This window comes from Pristis pectinata, chromosome 15, assembly GCF_009764475.1.
Source record: "Pristis pectinata isolate sPriPec2 chromosome 15, sPriPec2.1.pri, whole genome shotgun sequence".
In the NCBI taxonomy this organism is placed as follows: Eukaryota; Metazoa; Chordata; class Chondrichthyes; order Rhinopristiformes; family Pristidae; genus Pristis; species Pristis pectinata.
The window spans coordinates 21,082,370-21,102,503 of NC_067419.1; the positions used below are offsets into that span (position 1 = coordinate 21,082,370).

General features: G+C 38.2%; 1 protein-coding gene across 4 annotated transcripts in view; it reads right to left on the minus strand.

Moving 5' to 3' along the window:
- Window positions 1–652: 652 nt before the first annotated feature.
- Window positions 653–20,134, minus strand: part of nrip2 (nuclear receptor interacting protein 2) — a 43,543-nt gene continuing 24,061 nt past the window's right edge. The window contains exons 4-7 of one of the 4 annotated variants that reach the window (XR_007957534.1): window positions 18,843–18,982; window positions 14,632–14,684; window positions 11,779–11,973; window positions 653–1,111 (exon numbers count right to left, since the gene is read on the minus strand). Coding sequence is in view for 2 of the 4 variants with exons in the window: in XM_052030762.1 (XP_051886722.1) it covers window positions 11,848–11,973; window positions 14,632–14,684; window positions 18,843–18,982 (319 nt within the window). In the remaining 2 variants the exon portion in view is untranslated. Of the gene's footprint in view, window positions 1,112–4,551; window positions 4,567–5,879; window positions 11,974–14,631; window positions 14,685–18,842; window positions 18,983–20,134 lie in introns of those variants that run through there. The other 3 variants (XM_052030762.1, XR_007957533.1, XM_052030761.1) reach the window with 3 other exon arrangements.

Consider the following 20,134-nt stretch of genomic DNA (forward strand, 5'->3'; position numbering starts at 1 on the left):
ACCTGCTGAGTTCCTCCAACAGATTGTTTGTTGATCCTGAGCTTCTTGTTGCCTGTCACTTTAATTCTCCATCCAACTCCCACTCTCTGTTTGGCATCCTATGTTATTCTAATAAAGCTCAAGTAACAATACCTCATCTTTTGGTTTGACAAATTATGAATGAGTAATGATAACCAGAAAGGGACAAAGCATATTTTAGAAAAGAAAGTAAAATGGATATAAAGGATCCTTGACTCTGATAATAAAGCATGTGATTAAAGGCAACAGAAGGAAAGGATCATAGATTGGAAAATAAAGATGTATTCTCAGTTTGAGAGACCTGAGGAACAGAAAACATTGAAGGGGTTGTTAATGCCCCCCTCCCCCAAACAGTTGTGCTGAAATGGGTTAAGTATGAATTAGGTAATAAGAGGCACAGGGATAATACAATAATCATGGTGAACGTTAATCTGCATACAGACAGTGTGAAAGATTAATTCATAGGCTGTATGAGATGGTCTTCTAGATCAATATGTTGAGGAACCAACAAAGCAACTGGTTATTTTAGTTATAGTATTGGTATTGGTTTATTATTGTCACTTGTACCGAGGTACAGTGAAAAGCTTGTCTTACAAACCAATCGTACAGGTCAATTCATTACACAGTGCAGTTACACTGAGTCAGTACAGAGTGCATTGATGTAGTACAGGTAAAAACAATAACAGTACAGAGTGAAGTGTCACAGCTACAGAGAAAGTGCAGTGCAATAAGGTGCAAGGTCACAACAAGGTAGATCGTGAGGTCAGAGTCCATCTCATTGTATAAGGGAACCATTCAATAGTCTTATCACAGTGGGGTAGAAGCTGTCCTTAAGTCTGCTGGTACGTGCCTTCAGGCTCCTGTATCTTCTACCCAATGGAAGAGGAGAGAAGAGAGAATGTCCTGGGTAGGTGGGGTCTTTGATTATGCTGGCTGCTTCACCAAGATAGCGAGGGGTAAAGACAGAGTCCAAGGTGGGGAGGCTGGTGTCCGTAATGTGTCCACAACTCTCTGCAGTTTCTTGCGTTCCTGGGCAGAGCAGTTGCCGTACTAAGCCGTGATACATCCAGATAGGATGCCTTCTATGGTGCATCTGTAAAAGTTGGTGAGAGTTGGTGAGAGTTACTGTGGGAAAGCGTTAATTCATCACCAAGTAGTTAAAGGGTCTTTTAATGAAGATAATCATGTTATGACTTAGTCTTATTGAGAGATTGAAAATGATTAATTCATCTGATACCAGGGTCTTAAATCTAAACAAACTATGATCAGGCATGGAGACACAAGAGACTGCAGGTGCTATAATCTGGTGCAAAAAGCAAACTGCTGGAGGAATTCAGTGGGTAAGACAGCAAATTAGGAGGCAGAGGTTGACGTTTCAGATCAAGACCCTGCATCAGGACACAATGAGGCATGAATTGACTGTACTAGAATGAAAAAGCATATTGAAAGATATGATAGTAGACAAGGAATGACTAATGTTTAAAGAATTAATACATAGTTTACAACATATATATCTCCCTTTAAGACATGGGCACCCAAGAGTAAAAGTGTAGGTGAAAAGAGAAGCTGAAAATAATACTATATGAAAAGACTTATAATGTTATCAAAAAAAGAGCAGTAGGCCTGAAAATTGGAAAAAAAAAACAGCATTCAACAAATGAGGACCAAGGAATAGATAAGGAAAGGGGAAAGTAGATTAAGAGAGTAATGTAGCAGAAAATGTCGAAGCAGAGTGTGAAATATATTCTATAGTTACATAAAAAAGATTAGCAAAAGTTAAAGACTGAGACAGGAGAAATTATATTGTGGGATAAGGAAATGGCGGAGAAAGTAAATATATGCCTCTGTGTTCACGGAAGAAGACATAGAAAACCTCCCTGAAATAGTGATAAACAACAGGCCAAGCGTGAATGAAGAATTGAAAGAAATGAGCATTAGTTTAAAAAAAGTATTGAAAAAAAATAATAGATCTGAAAGATGATAAATCCAGAGGACCTCATGAGCTGCATTCCAAGATTTTGGAAGCTTTGTATATAATGCATGTATAGATTGTCGTTCTCCAAAATGGCTCACAGCGCCAGCATCCCAGGTGCTTTCTGTGTGGTGTTTGTGTGTTCTCCCTGTGACCATATGGGTTTTCCTCAGGTGTTCTGGGAGGGTGGCATGCGGGGTGGATGTGGTGGTGGAGGGGAAACTGATGGAAATGTGGGGAGAATAAAATGCAATTAATGAAGATGTGTGCTTGATGATCAGTGCGGACCCGGTGGGCCAAAGGGCTTGTTTCCATGCTATGACTCTTAAGAAAATTTGATAGATTCTAGAATAGTTCAAACAGATTAAAAGATAGCATAAGTAACTCTACTATTTAAAAACAGGGAAAATAGGGAACTACCCGCCAGTTACCCTGGCCTATGTAATAGGGAAAATGCTCAAATCTGTTATTAAGGAAGTATAACAAGACACTTGAGAAATAATAATAGGATCAGGCTGAGTCAACATGGATTTATGAAAGGGAAATCATGTTCGGCGATGTATTACAGTATTTTGTGGTTATAACATGTAAAATAGGTAAATAGAACAGTGGATGTAGTGTATATGGACTTTAAGAAGCCCTTCGATAAGGTGCCTCACAAGGTTATTAAATAACTTAGAGCACATGGAATTGGGGGTTACATAGCAGCTGATTAAAGATTGACCAATGGAAGAGAGTAGGAACTAAATAAGTTATTTTTGGGTTGGGAGGTTGGGAGCAGTGTGATGTCACAAAGATCATGCTTGGGCCAATCTATTCACAATCTATGTCAATGCTCTAGAAGAATGGATCAAGTGTAATATATACAGGTTTGTTCATGATGCAAAACTAGGTGCTAATGTGGGTTTTGAGTAGGACACAGAGAGATTTGGGGGGATATAGGTCAGTTTAGTGAATGGGTGAGGACTTGGCATGTGGAATATCATTTGGAAAATTGTAAAGTCAACCACTATGGTAGAAAAAGCAGTAACAGAATATTTTGTAAATGGTGGGTGTTTGAAAAGTATTGGTGTTCAAGGGAACCTGGGTACCCTTATACACAGATCTCTGAAAGTTAACGTGCAGATTGAGCAAACAATTAGGAAGGCAAACTTTATAAGAGGATTTAAGTACAAGAGTAAAGACACCTTGCTCCAAATATATAGGGCCTAGGTGAAACTGCACCTAGAATATTGGTCCAGTTTCTCTTCCTAAGGAAGGATATACCAACGATAGAGGAAGTGCAGTGAAGATTCAACAAGTTGATTTTTGGAAGGGATGGGGGTAGATGTATGGTTATCATATGGAGATTAAGCAGACTGGAGTGATTCGGAGGATGAAAGGTAATCTCACTAAAATTTTAAAAAATTCTTACAGAACTTTAAAGTTGAGATGCACAGTTGATGTTTGCCCTTGCTGGGAATACTAGAACTGAGGGCCATAAGTGCAAAGTAAGAAATTGGTTGTGCTGGAGAGAGACAATAAGAAACTTCTTCACTCAGGGGGTAGTGAATCTTTGGAATTTTGTCCATTTCTGTCCTGAATATACTGATCAATTGTGGATCCTCAGTTAACATGTATATTCAGGACAGTAATTACAGATTTTTGGATATTCAGGGAATCATTGGATATGGGTTACTGCAATAAAGTCTCATTGAGGTAAACTATCTATCATGGTCTTATTGAATAGTGGAACTGGCCAAGGGGCCATTGCCTCCTTCTGTTTCTATTTCCTACAAACTTCAGCACAAAATATTTCAGTCTTGTATTTCATATTTCCAGCATTCAGTCTTTTCTTTCTCCTCTTTTCAGATTTCATTTACGTTCTTCTATTTATACCTCCTCCAGATAGACCTTTATCACCCTCTTTCAGGTGGCATCACCACCACTTGTACGCTTGAATCATTCAATCTCTCCTCGTCTCTATCCTATTGTAGATCTTCCCTTATTAGTTTTCTGCCTTCACCCACCCACACACAACATTAAACTTGTTTCTTTTGTAACTTTCCAAGGTCTAATGAAAAGTTGTGGATCAAAAATGTTAACTGTTACTCGACTGACTTGCTGAATTTTTCCAGCCTTTTCTGCTTTTAGACCTTGCTGCAGGGCAGTTCCTCATGTTGTCCTAAAAGGCTTTTGAATGTTAATTCAGTGCTGTTATGCCAGGATTCTTCTAGTTGGTCTTTATTATTTACCCTGTTTACATTTTTTTTATTTGTTTTCCTCCATTTCATATTGGGTTGATAACATTCATCTTCCTCTGTGACTGACAGTTATTTCCCTGCATAAAACCAGTACACACCTTATCAATTTGTTCAGAGTGTTATTGCTGTAGTCCAGTAAATTATTGATTCTTTAAATAGATGGATAAGCCGTTTCTTTATGCACATGTTCACCCCCAGCTTGATTTTCCTGCATTTGATCCAATAAGTCTAAGCATAGGAAACTGCCTCACTTAGGAGGGCCAAGTAAAAAGGCACAGGGTACTTAGACATGTGTGTGTGTGTCTGTAATTTGCTCCATACTGAATTCTCATTCTGTAAAGAAAAAGCACAGACAGTCAATCTGGGTGCCTCTCCTGAGCAGCTGGTTGCCGAGCAGTATTGGCAGAGATTCAGCAACAGCCTGCAGAAGAAAAAAAATTAAAAACACAGATTTAAGTTTAATGGATATGAAAAGTATAACTTAAAATTTAACTATATGCCTTGGACTGTAACATGCAACCTTTATAGTAAATTGGGGGAGGGGGGGGTGGTGGAAGTAACAAAAGAATAGTAGGTTACAAGAAACACTGGGTTCTCATCAGAATGCAGCAAAGTTTGCCTACTGAAGCTTGAAAGATTTCCAACTGAGCTAACCCTTCTGTTGTGAATTGCTGCTTTCTTGTTGATTTTGCATGATATTACTGGCAGTAAGAGTCCATACTCTTAGCTTCTGCGTTTGGATAATACGTTTTATGTAGTTAGGTGTCCAGTTAGCTATTGAAATTTTACTGACTGTATATCATCCATTCCTTTGTCTATAGTACTCCAAGTTCTGAAGCAGCACTGACAGCAAAAATTACCACACTGCTGCTTGCTTTTTGAATTATTTAAAAGAAGAAACTACGTGCACCAGTATGAGATCACAATTTGCTGTGAATTGATCCAATCGATTTAACTACTGCAGCTGAGGTAATGCCAAATAATTTGAATACAATTTTGAATTCCTATCTCCCTCATAGGTATATCCTATCTTTCTGGCACATTTGATCTTCTGCCATGGTGCTGAAATTACCATTGAACTCAGCAGTAGAATAATGACGTGTTGAGAGAAGGGGGCTGAATGCACTTCACATCAAAGCTCTCAGCTCTATGCCTGGCATAACTGACTTACCTACTGGAACAGGTCATCGAACCATCAGCCCAGTAAGCACATGAGAGTAGTTTTACTTTTAGTAGTTTTTCATGATTTTGTTCATTAGTATTTCAAAGTATTTTTAGTTTAAATATTTTGTTTTTCATAATGCTTTAAATAATTGTTATTGGTTTTAATCTTCTTAATCTATTTGAAAAGTTAAAACATTTATAAAAAGGGAAATATTCTTTGTGACTAGCATTGCAGGATCAGGCCTTCAGAAGAATGCCCCTTCTACCTCAAAGGATGTTCCTCAGATACAGAGGGTCATCTTGTCTGGTCTTCTGCACCCAGAAATACTAAGTCTGGGCACGTGGGCATCACAAGTGTCTGTAGAGGCTGGATCCAGCAGGATCTGACTCAGTGTGCCCAGTGCTCTTGGATATCTATTGTGAATTCATTTCTGTGTATACATCTGTATTTATTCAAAAACAGAAGCCCAGTTACACTCTGCTATTTGACAATGCCAGTTTATTCTAAACAATATGGTGCACACCAGAATAACAAGATAACATACAATACTGGTAAGAAGACAGTACTCATGAAGTATAATTAGTTGATGTATTTGTTGTGCTGAAATGTCTACACTGCACAAATACAATGTGCATTTTGGCATTCAGGAGCAAGTTACATTGGTCCTGTACAGTACTGCAAAATAAACCACGCCATCAGAGCCAAAATATATGATAACTAGCATTGTCTCCAAAGTAACCTGGCTAGGATGTGGACTTGATGTGTTTCAAATTATTCTGATTTTTCCTATCTCAATGCTTACTAATTGTAGAACAAGTCAACTGTAGAGGATATTTTATATTTAATTTTCCTCCCAAAAGGTCAAAGCCAACAATGCATTCTTTTTATTCTTGTCTTTTTATTCCACTTTTCTTTCCAGTATTTAAGGTATACAAAAATCAATGACAATAGAAGTGGGAATTGCTTTGATAATATATAATTTTGAAGCAAAATACCTGGTTATTTAAATAATTTAAACAGTAAAGGTTTAGTTTAGCTATTGCTGGGCTGTGATAACAATTACAGTGATACCTCACTGAGATTCAGAATGTAAAATGTGAATTGGGTTGAACTTAAAAAAAACACACTTAGAAACACTGCACCACTTATTGTGAATACAAAAAAAGCTTGAACATTTGCCCTCATCTTTGGATTAAATAGCCTATAAATATGTATATGAATGAATATAATGTTCAGGCTAACAAGGTACAAAGCTATTAGCCCATTTCATTTATTTACCTTTGAATATTTCATGTTCCTCATGCCATTTGTGCCTCTATTAATAATAAACTATAAATTTCTGGTTCCTATGAATAGTAACATAAGTTGCCACCAAATTACCATGCTACAGGGTAACTGGGCAATGTTGGTATTGATAATTTACTCTTTAACTTCTTAAATGTGATATCATAAGCAGGACCTGAGGCCAAAGCCAGGCACTTTATCTTAAGGGATGGAGGAAAATCAACAACATACACTCTTTCTAATAATTGAACTAACCATGCGAGACTTCAATAGCTGCTGCTTAGAAGCAGTAGCAAAGTGAATCATAAAAATAGATGTACTTTTTTTGTTAATTAAGCAGTATCCTTTCAGCAGTACCTCCAATATGGGAAGGGATTTTCTGGTTTGCATTTTTTAATGTTTATTTTTTTCTAAAATGCTGAGAAAGTGAAAAAACCCAGAAGATTTTGAACTTTTTCATTTTTGAATGAAATGAAACACCTTGATGTACAGAGATGTGAAAAATGTTTCACCATTGTGACATGGGAAAATGCCAATTGCATTTAGTAAATTTAGGATTCTTATTGGCCTTCATTTGTACATATTAAAGACTGTGAAATACTGCCTGAAGGAGAGAGGAGCACAGGACAAATTCTGCACCCTGTTTCCTTGCTACATTTAGCAAGATTGAAGTCGGTAAGTGTGATTTTCAGAAGAGTTTTGAAAGAACAGGTATAAATATGAGGATCTAGATTTTACTTAATTTTAACTTTAATCACCTAATGCTCATATGTGCTGCTCTTGGACCCGGGCATTTCTTATAATAAAAAATGTGCCTGTATATATTTCTTGCAATATATAGCTGTAGTGATCTTGTTTTGCAGAGGGGGAAGAGGAGCTTGGTTTGACATAATGTGTTTATATGATTCATCTTCACCCCACCCCAGCCAAATTCAATAGGTTTAATTCATAAAAATATCTTTGAATACATTTTCTCATTTGCTCATTAGATTGGTTGAAAAACCTGCCCATCTTAAAACTTTCAATGAGTAACAAACCTTATTCTTAACTTATCAACCTTGATGATTGAAGAAACACAGACAGGGACCAAGTGTATGTTTTGCCATAAGGGGGTGAAAAATACTGTGTTGCATTTGATAGGAGACACATAGGCTAGGTGGTCAGCACTTACAAAGGCATTTAAGTTGGTTCAAGGTAGGCTTGTTCATGCACCTGCTGCAGGGAAATTCAGCAGAGTACAAGTCCTAAGGCATTGAGTTCTAATGAATTGGCCTTAAATGCAGAAAAACCTTTCCATTGTTTACTGCCAATGCAAAATATACAAAGAAGGTCAGCTGGGTCCAGCTCCAAATGATTGCTGGCATAAATGGCCTGTGATAGAGTAATATGGCAATAGAAACAGGCCATTCAGCCCACAATGTCCACACTGACCAGTGAGCACCCTTCTGTATTAATCCCATCTTCCAGCCCATAGCCTTCAATGTCTGGGCAATTGAAGTGCTCATCTAGACACCACTTAAGTACTGTTAGCAACTCTGATTCCACCACTCTCTCAGACAGTGCATCCTTGGTACTCATCACTTTCTGAGTGAGAAAGTTCTCCCTCAAATCCTCTCTACATTCCTTATCTCTTACCCTAAATCTATGTCCTCTAGTTTTAGTCACCTCTGATAAGGGGAAAAGATTCCTGCAATCTACTCTCTCTCTATCCCTCATAATTTTATATACCTCAACATGTCTCCTCTTAACCTCCCCCACTGCAGGGAAAACTGACCTGGCTCAGTCTCTCCTCTTCTGATCCCTGAACCTGCCTCCACCCCATTCCTGGGGATGCAGATAGGTTCAGAGATCAGAAGTGTAGAGGTTGGCACTAATTGGTAAGTAGAAGACTCATGTTGAGGGTTGGTAGGGGGATTGGGGTAATGATCTACTGCCTTGGTGTGATCAGTTGCAGGGAGGGTATGACTGATGCTCAAGGAGTATGGGTATTCATTGGGGATGGAGCAGTTAATGATCAGAAGAAGAATCGAAACACACAGGGACAAGGTCAGTGACTGATTTGTTGCAGTTTGTGGCTGGGGTAAGTTGTAGAAAAAATTTTTGATTGGTAGTTTCTAAGAAGGTATTGGCTGAAGGGAGTGATGGTGGTCAGGTTAGGTCTGCTGATTGATAGGCGGGTTGATAGTTGGTTTGATAGATCAGTGAGTTGGGGAACTGGTGAGAGAAAGTTACAACCTTTGGATGGGGGGGGGTGGGCAGGGGAATGGGGAAGTTGTACATTGCTATTGTAAGACTATGGAAGCTCATGTGTGTTAGTGAATTACCTAAAGAGGAGTCGTCTGGGTAGGGTTTTTCAGCACAGGACTGGAACCTGCTCAGACAGCTCCCCTGTAAATTTCAGTTAATTAACCATCACAGGAACTATGAAAGCCTATTTCTGCATGAGCCACACATGCCTCGGCAAAAATTATGGAAGCAACATTTTGATGTGCATTGCATGTTGTTGAATGCCGCTGTGTGTGTCAGGGATCCTCTGTGCATCAGAGTTTCAAAAGTATGGAGGACGTGGAAGAAAATTGTGGACTTCAAAATCCATACTGAAAGGCTCTAATTTTCAATTCTTATTATTCATAGAAATTGAAGCACGGTATGTGAAGATGTGGTACTGTGATTCAATTTCTAGGCAACAGTAAGGCCTGGTTTTATTGATAGCCCAAGTACTAACATCATCCCTGTATTCCTGCTTAATACCAATGTATCACTCAAAAAATATTATCCTACAGTTTAAGCTCTTCAAATTAGCTTGTATGAATATATAATGTCTATAAAAGAGAGTTTACCGAAATCAGTATAGCCTGCTCATGTTTTCTTGAAGTCTATAATGAATGACTAAATCTATTAATAGCACAATGATACAGCTTGTAGAACTGCTACCTCACAGCTCTCGCAGCCTGGGTTCAATCCTGATCTCCAGTGCTGTCTGTGTGGAGCTTACATGTTCTTCCTGTGACCACATGGATTTCCTTCAGGTCCTCCGATTTCCTCCTAAGTCCCAAAGATGTTCAGACTTCTAAGTTGATTGGCCATTGTAAATTGTCCCTAGTGTGTAGCTGAGCAGTAGAATCTGGGGTGGGGAGTAGTTGATGGAAATATGGAGAGAATAAAATACATCATGGCAGGATTAGTGTAAATGGGTGCATAATATCAGCGCAGACTCAATGGATCGAAGAGCCAATTTCCAATGGTGTAATTTCCTATGACTCTCTTAGCCTCCTCACAGTTTACTATATCTCCAAATTCTGTACTATATACACATTTGAAAATAGAGTCTGTACACCCAAGTCCAAGTAATATTAATATATTATTAATATATTAAGAAAAGCAGTGGTCCTAGTATTGAGCTCTGGGACACTGTGCACTTCCCTCCAGTCTGAAAAACAACCTTTTGTTCTTATATTTCCTCTTAGGTAATATGCTATCCATGCTGCTAAAGCCCTCTTTATTCTGTAGGCTTCAATCTTGAAGACAATATGGCACCTTATCAAAAGCCTTTAGAAAATCCATATACACCATATCAACCACATTGCTCCAATCAACTCTCTGTTACTTCATCAAAAAATTCTTATCATTTTAATTAAGACATATTTACCTTTAACAAATTCATGCCGACTTGATCCACTTAATTCATGCTTGTCCATGACTGCTAATTTTGTCCTTTATTTTTCTAGAACTTCTCCCCGCCACTAAGGTCAAATTGATTGGGTTCATCCTTTATTGAACAGTGGTATAATATTTACAATCTTACAATCTATACTGAAGTTCCCACAGCTTTAGCACATTCCAATATCCTATGCCCTATACTTAAGCTGAAAAATTCAGCATTTATTAGGCTGCCTATCAACAATTATTTCTTTGCAAAATGTGAGCCTCTAACCATTGGACCAGTTACAGCATTCATGTATCTTAATTCACATACTTAAATAGCAAAAAAAATGAATTTTCAAAAGGAAGATTTGTGTATTTGAAACAACTGATAGAGACCAAATACAATGACTGCTGTACAAAGGAAATGGAGATAAAAATTGGTAATTAGTAAAATTAGTAGAAAGAAAACAATAGAGCATCTTGGCTGTAAATCAAATTGATCTGCAGTTAGAATATGCACATCCTTTCATCTGAGGTTTTGTATTGGAGAAAATGGGGGAAAGCTATTGGAATATTACACATTATGGTTATAAGCAAATTATGGTTAAAAGCATTTTAATTGTAATTCAAAAACAGAAAATATATGATTGCAGTTATGGTCCCCAGAATTTTAAACTAGAATGGAAAAGGATTCAGTTCACTGGAATTGCACACAATATTAGCAAATAGGAGAAGTTTCACTTAAAGGAACTCTGTCTGAAGCTGCCTGCCAAAAACATTTTGTCTCTTGACCTTACACTAAAGAGGATGTTAGTGTGACTTACAGTTTTTGACAGATCAGAGCTATGCAAAGCTTTCTTATAACATGGTGCTGCTAACCATTGAAAGCTTCTTTTGTTTTAAATAGAAAGATTTACAAGAATTATTTTGCATTTTTAAAATTAAACTTATGTGATGCAAATCAGTGCAGGGTAAAAATATTAGCTACAGGGTAAAATGTATTCAGATTTGATGCTGTCTATTTCTCCTGGAGGAAGTGCTTCCATCAGGAACTTTCTGCTTGTGACATCATCATCTCAAATATCCATATAATTTTTGGCACCCAAACCAAGCAAAGATAGCCACTAGAAGAAATAATCTTTCATACTTCCCACTGGTAGAATTTAATTTTAGTTACCATTATAAAAAGCAAATGCTTTTTAATACCAGAGTGCACAACCCCAGGAGCTGCAATATAGATGACAAAACTAACAGATCTTGTATTCCAACACCAAAACAAACTTAGAGTGGAACAGGCTTTTGGTGATTTGGGAGAGTTGTGGTAGGAGAGGCAAGGCAGTTACATTGTTGTCCTCTCCCTCATCTCTGCCAGCTCACTTCTGCAGTAAGGTAAGTCAAAGATCACAGCACAGGCACAAAAACTCAGCGAGAGAGAGAAAAAGAGAGAGAACCTTAACTTCATGATGTTAGTTTATTATTTGAGCTTTTCTCTTTAATATACCAAAATCTTGTGCCTTTTCTCAATCTTTCTCTTCTTCATTATCTTGCTCTTCTTCATTATCTTGCTCTTCTGATTCAGTTATGAATTGTAGTTGTGTTTCCGAATTTCCCAGCAACAGCGCTCGCCTCTCCAAGTCAATCACGCACTGTGGGTAACAAATAATCTTATTTTTTTTGGCAGTGGTAAATGATGAGAATAGTGAAAATGTATACAATTGAGCTGTTGATTCACCACCAGTATAAATGAGCTCAATTTTTAAAGGGTTGAGTCAACAAATATAAACAGCATCTTGCAATTATGTGCCTGCATTGTAAAATATCCCAAGGTGCTTCACCCAAGTGGAAGTGGAAGATAATCAATAGTAGGAAAACAAATAAAAAAGCAGCTGGAGCTTGTTGAAAAATTAATTTTGATGAGGCTTTGAAGAAGTAATAGCGAGGAAGATGGAATGGTTATGGGTACCATTTCAGAACATGGACTAGGATGGCTATAAATTCTCCAGATGATGTTGGAAAAAGTTGATGAAAAGAAAGCCAAGAACAGAGGAATGGAGGATGCATTCTGGTTAGGGATGTTGTAGCAGTAAGGAAATATAGAATCATGACAGAATCTGTAAACAAAAACAAGTATTACAAACTTAAATTTTGGGGATTGATTTCAATATAGGTTGGTGAAAATTGTGTTAGGTGAGAAGAATTTAATGTAGGGTGGGTTGCAGACGATACGGTGTTAAACATGGTGTTTCTATTGTCAAGGTCGAGTTTATTGTTACATGCACAAGAACATGTATGCACAGGAGCAATGAAAAACTTACTTATAGCATAGTTGGTAGGATCCTTACCTCAGGGTAGATTATGAATTCATTACTATGATTTGTGCAGTGTTGGAGGGGATTTCATTCACAAGAAATTGTCATGTGCCTGTCTGGATGATCAGCTGAACATAAAAGATTCAAGGAACTATCAAACGTAATACAGTGTGTCTTTCTTTTGTCCAGTGCTCCATCAAATATGAGAGGCCATTGCTTTAAGGTGAAAGAGGGAACGTTTAAAAGAGGGCAGATTTTTTTTAAACACAGAGTGGTAAGTGCCTGGAATGCACTGCCAGGGGAGGTGGTGGAAGCAGATAAAATTGCAACGTTTAAGAGTCATTTAGACAGGTACATGACCAGGCAGGGAATGGAGGGATATAGACCATGTGCAGATGGATGGGATTAGTTTAAATTGGCAGCATGGTTGATGCAGATATTGTGGGCTGAAGGGCCTGTTCTTGTACTGTACTGCTCTATTTTCTAATTAATACTGGCAAAATTATATTAACTGGTCACATGTTTCATTTGCTGTTCACTTGATCTAGCCTTTTATATATTGTAGTAACAACAGTGATTGACTAATTCATAAAAAATGGTTTGGAGGTTCCTGCGAATATAAGGCATTGTATAAATTCTTTCTGTTTTAGAACAACATTGACATTAAACCTCAAAGAGATGAAAATATGGAGAGGGTTTTAACAGAACTGAGGTGAGAAATGAAGTGGGTGGGGGCGGGATGGGTGGTGGTGGTGGAAGTGGTGTGGATGTGGCTGGAGAGAAAAGAGAATGGAAATAGTTAGCAATTTTTAGCATATGCAATGTAACTAAGATTCTTGTTCGTACATGAACTCGTAGGATCATCTGGTTGCCCAGGCAGCAAGCCTACTGCACCTTGTATTCTCAGGTGTGCTCCCATCCAAGTCCTAACTTGGCCTGAGTCTGCTTAACTAGATAGGATTGAAAGGAAGATAATAAGTGGGAAGGAATAAACCTTTACAATTTTGCTTTAGGCAGAAACTTGTTTGGTGTGGAAACAGGAAGAGTGCCAACATTAATTGTGGAGCACTGGGTAAGAGGGTACCAGCCAATTTGAGGAATGACAAATGACAGCAAGGGTAAAGATATCAAATTGACCACCCATTATACACCACTGAAGATTTTCATTTCTATTGTTTTCAATGTTAATGAAAATGCAGAGAAAATGAGCAGCTGATTTGATATCAGTCATTTTACACTCTTGCTCAAAGTCAAAATAACTCTCAATGTTTTGAAAGTGGTTAGTCAACTTTTGACATTATTTTGTATTGGGATGTATGAGGGTAATCCTCCTCTTTGAGTTGAATTCTGACAAAGCACGTTATTCATATGGCATCCCAATCCACATTACTCTATCTATCCCAACCCTGACCTATTTTTACAAATTGGTGCCAATCCTTATGGACTATTGGCAGGATACCCATCAGCTGAAAAGGTCTCACTGGTAAGATGGACAGAAATTTTGCCATGCAATAGTCAGGGTCATGAACTGGTGGCCAGGTTTTGTAATCTTGTCTTAAGCAGACCCAATCTTGATGTGACCTGGTGTCAAGTTAAGTTGTGTCTTGGGCCAACACCTTTCTCGATCTTTCTAGCCGCAATGCTCCATCTCATTTCCAATGAGCTTCCTGCTGAAATGGAATTAATCTATAGAACAAATGAGAAACTGTTCAACCTATGTTGCTTCCACACCAGAGCCAAATTCAACCCAACCTCAGTCACTGAAGTGCAGTGCACAGACAACACTTGAACCTATGCATATTTGAACGTTAGGCTCCAAGTCCTTGTCAACTTGTTCAATGAAGCCCATGGGAGAATGGGCCTTATGCTTAACACCTATAAAACAAAGGTCCTCCAACAACCTCCCCCAACTGTACCACACCACCCTCTAATAATAATGATTCAATTAATAATAAAGGAGGCAAGTCATCTGTAGGGTTGCCTGAGAAGACTTACTTTGAGAGATAGTAGTGTCTGAAGACCGAGGGATAGCTCACAGATCTCATTATCTATAAAACAAAATGGACAATAGTTTTACATATCACAACAACAGGATGGAACATTTAGATCATTTAATAAGCTTTTCCAGGTTATGAATTTTCAGAGAAGCACAACATTTCAAAGTGATGGAGACAAGATACTGCAGATGCTGGAATCTAGAGCAAAAACAAACTGCTGGAGGAACTTAGTGGGTCAAGTAAATCTGCAGAGGCAAAGGGATAGTCAACGTTTTGGGTCGAGACCCTGCAACAGGCCTGCATTGTGGAGGGGAGATTGCCAGTATACAGAGGTGAGGGGGAGGGGCGTGGCAGGTGCTGGGAGGTGATAGGTGGAAGCAGGTGGGGAGGGGGATGATGAATAGATGGAGCCAGGAGTGGGGAGGAGAGGGTGGAAGTAGAGACACAGGCTGGAAGGTGATAAGTGGAAACAACAGAGGACTGCAGGTATGTGGGATTTCCTTTAGAATGAGGAAACTCCCTAAATATCTATAGTGGTCCAACACCTACTATTTGTCTCCAGCACACTTTTCAACCTCAGTTGTCTGAAAAATGAGAATTTTTGTGTCATCACAGAACAGCCTGGAGTATTGTATGCAGTCTTGGTCTTCTTACCTAAAAAGGATATACTTGTCATACAGGGAGTAGGATTGTGAGATTGTCATATGAGGAAAAATTGGATTGACTAGTCCTGGTGTTTAGAAGAATGTGACTCATTGAAACTTGCAAAAATTCTGACAGGGATTATCAGATTGGATTTAGAGAAGATGTTTTCCCGTGGCTGATGACCTTTGGTTCTAGATTGGGGTCAAGAATTGGGGTCACATTCTCAAGATTTGGGGTAAGATATTTGGAACTGAGATGAGGAGGTCCTAAAAGCTGGCCCTAAAAGCTTCACTCAAAGCTGGAACATGTAGAATTCCCAATCACAGAAGGCTGTGAAAGTCAAGTCACTGAATATATTTAAGGAGATTGATTTATTTCTAGATATTAAAGGCAATAAGATGGAGGATCAGCTTTGATCATATTGAATGGTGAAGCATGCCACAGTGCTGAATGGTCCAGTCCCACAACTACTCTGTGTTTCTATGTGTTACTAACGTGTTTTTCCTGAAACCCATTATTTAAAGGATCAATAATCAACAGCACCCTGAAAGCTTGCTGCTTACTCAGTGCACTATTCACACTCATGACTGAACCTTTCTTGCATCTTCAATGACGTTTCTGTACGCCGAACTGTCTTCCAGTAGAGATTTGTCTACATCTAACAGCTTTCTTGATGAATGGCATGGACAAAATGCATCAGAGATATCATTAAAAGCCATCAGGAGGAAGAGAAATAGAAGGGTACCTCATCCAAGAATTAGTCACCCTGACTTTACAGGAACAAATGGCATTAATTAGGCTTCTCTGAAGAGCAATATCCACACAGGCTAAGGTCACAGCCACAAGGTTAAGTGCTTTCAGGTGTGAGATCTTGGAGTAGATTCATAGAAAAGGCTAAAACTGACACAGCATGACATTAGACAGAGAGATCTGACCGCACTGTGCTGGAAACCCCTTAACTGAAGATCGGTATCTTTATGGGGATTCTGTTTTAATGCCATACAAAGTAGAAAAAAGGATTTCTAGACTCCTGAAATGAAAAACAAGGATATCATTTGTGTTTTATGGTTAAAATCAGCTGATAACATATTTAACAAATCCAATTTTTCGTTAGGAAATATTAAGCAGTTCCACAATATACTCAAAATTCATTGTTTATGAATTTTAAAAATTGCAAAATAATTTGTTCAGAACAGATTTTTTTCATTTAATAGGACCAACTGATATCAAAATCTCTTTGTAAACAATCTTGGTTTTGTTCTCAATCTACAATCTGTTACTATTCTCACTGCTGGCTTTAACATGACAACAGCTCTTGTTGTTCCAACATTCTGGTTTTTTTTCATTAGGAGCTTGTAACAGAAAAGAACAATTGTGGTAGAAAGTCTTGAGAATTAAATCACGTTGTATGGAAGGAACAAAGACATTCTCAGATCCTCGCAAATTTTAGGGATAAATCCTTCTGCTCAAGAAAATCTGTGGCTCTCCAGATTGTATACTGGGATGTTTTGGCTCACATGCAATCAAAAGCTCTCTCCCAACTGTAACAAAGTAACAATAAGCTAGAGCTATAACTTTTTAGAGAGACATATAAGTAAAATATTAATTAAATTATTAAAGGATAAAAGAGAGCAGCAAGGTACAGCATGAAGTATGGGTGGATCATCAAGAGTGACTCAGTAGGATCACCACTAACCAAGCTGGCTCAGTCCTGAAGGACATAGCTATCAGATTGGGTTGGGAACAGATGGTGAAGAACAAACACAAATGATAAACCTACTTGATTTTTTCCTCACCTATCTGCAGAGGCCTCCATTCATGCTAGTACTGGCAGAAATGACAATTACACAGGCTTTGAGAGACAAAATGCTGTCTGCACACTGAGAACACCCATCACTGTGATATGCTGCAGGACCTTTGTGCAAAATGGAATCTAATCAGAATAGATCTAGCAGTTCAAAACTGGACGCAAATGAAGTGCTTTGAGTCATCATCATCAGTAGAACTAAATTAGAAAATAGAACATTGTATTCCTCCACAATCTGTAATCTTGCAGCCCAGTGCATCTCTTGCCCTATCATCCTTATGCCAAATGACCAATTCTGATTCAAAAAGAAATGTAGAAAATTCAATCAGGAGAAGCACCCAGCATTCCTAAAAATGATGTGCCAACCTAGCAAAACCACAAACAAGACTACTGTCTTGTCTACTAAATAGTGAAAACAGTCTACAACAGACTCTGCTAATTATCTGATTTAATTATCTAACAAATTGGATCAAAGCTATGCAGTCCTGTAATATCCAGTTGTCAATGATGGTGAATAATTAAATAACTAACAGATAGAAGAGGATCCAGGAAGATCCCAATCTTCAACGATGACCGAGGCCAGCAAATGAGTGTCAAATACAATGGCGTCGCATTAGCAATCATTTTTAGCTAGAGGTGCCAAGTGGATGGTCCAGCACAGCCTCCTCTTGAGATCCCCATCATCAATGAAGCCAATGAAGTTAAAAGCACTGGGCACAAGAAAGGCTATGAGATCAAATTCCTGTTTGTAATGTTGAAAACTTGCACTTCAGAACTAATTGTCCTTCTGGCCAAACTGCTCCAGTACAGTTACAACGTTGGCATTTACCTGGCGCCATAGAAACTTGCCCAGGTTGTTAGACGTCATTCATCTCAGCCCTGAGCTATCAATAAAAGAATTTTTCAGGCAATGTCTATGGCCCAACTATTTCAGGCGTACCATCAGCAATCCTTTCTCCATGATAAGGTCAGAATTGGGGATATTCTCCAATGACTGCATTCTCCTATGCCCTACTATATTGTATCATAGTGAGAGAAAGATGATATGTGAATTAGCCTTGTTAGATCCCTGTATCTAAAACAATGGTGCTGTTTTTAAAAAAAGACTTTAAACTGTCAGTATGTCTAAGATAAGACTGTAAAGCTTTAATGGCAAATAAGGTCAACAACGAACAGCTCTCAGCCTTAAGGATAAAAGACAGGGAAATAATTTACTTAGGGAAGATTGGAAGATGGTTTAATTTGGAAAGTTGGGAAGAGAAACTAAGAGGGTGAATGGCAGAAGGTGGATACTTACAGTGACTGACTTTGTCCATTTCTGCACATAATGTGGCAGCACTTTGAAGGATGTGGTGGCTGAGTGGTGAAGAAGATGCTTGGTGCATTTACATTTATTGGTCAGAGCATTGACTACAAGAGTTGGAATGTCATGTTACAACTGTGCAAGACATTGGTGAGATTGCACTTGAGTATTGCGTGCAGTTCTGGTTGCCTAGCTATAGAAAATATGTTATAGAAAGAAGTGCAGAAAAGATTCACAAGGATGTTACCAGCACTAGATGGCTTGAGTACAAGGAGAAACTGGATACGCTGGGCTTTTTCCCTGGAGTGTAGGAGACTAAGGCTTGACCTTATAGAGGTATATAAAATCATGAGGGGCATAGAAGTGTTTCCCCAATTTGAATATAGGGTTCATTGAACACGTTTCTTTAAAGAATCTTCTGCAATTCATGGAAAAAGTACTGTAATGTTCTTACCTACTACCAGAGCTGGACACTCTATTTTCTCTTTCCCCAACATGATTTCTAACTTCTCCACTCGTTCCATTGTTTTTGTACCATGGGTAGATCTGGGGAGCTCACAGTCTTCACTCTCTGCCACAGGCAATTCCTCAAAACTAAAATAAAGTAGAAAGACTTGCATTTGTACATTGTCTTTCACAACCTCTTGACTTTTCATTGTGGTTTACACCTTATGGAGTAATTTTTGGAGTAGAAACACTTGGAATGTAGGAATTAACACAGTTAAGCAGTGACAAAATAATCTGTTCTTGTGAAGTTGAGTGAAGGAGAAATATTGACAGGACACAGGAGATAATTCTCATGATTTTTGAAATAGTGATATGGGCACATACATATGACATCTTTTACTGCCACCTGAGAGCAGATGATGCCACAGTTTGATATTTTATTTGAAAATGAGCACTTGTGATAGTTTACCACCCCTTCAGCATCAACCTAGATTTTCAATAGCAGGACTTCAAATCAGAACCTTCTAACATAGAGACAAGTGTGCTACCAATTTAGTCAGAACTAGCAGCAATGAAAATAGATTATAGATCAAATACATCAGTTTATAAACCACTATAAATAGAACCAAAAGAAATACTAGTACATAGATTCCATACAGTCCTGTAATTAAATTCACCTTATAGCTAAATTATTTTGTACCGTGAAATTGATACCCATTTAATGAGCTGTTACCCTCATGAACTATTTGCAGTTTTGTATTTGATCAATGAATCCTGATGAAATTTCATGTCTTTATTAGAATTTTGGGTATTGCTTTTCCATGTCTGGCATTACCTGGTGCTCACTGAGAGTTCTGCACTAATTTTTCTTGTAATATGAGTAAATAATGTGAAGGTTGAAAATTGAGGAAAGTGTGACAAGTGGGTAGCAGAGCTGAAGTAATGGCTGTGGGTTTCATGCTGTATGTAGATAAGGGTATTAGGGTCGAGTCTGTAATTCATTCTGGGGGAAATGGATGCCTAATTTAGAGTAGTACAAGTAGGTAATAAGAATCCTGAGGAAGTTATCAACAAACTCATGCCAGAACAACATAGCATGACTCTCATTATTTTGCATTCATGTGATCAGCTAGTATGAGGCTATAATTGTTAAGGGGAAAGCATTTTAAATCGCGCACATTCACATGACGTGAAAATAACAACCTTTCTAGCTGAAATACAGCAGGATGCACAACAATGTCAGAAGCAGCCACACCTGTGTGGTTCATCTCTGCATAAATTTATTCTGTCATTTGCCCT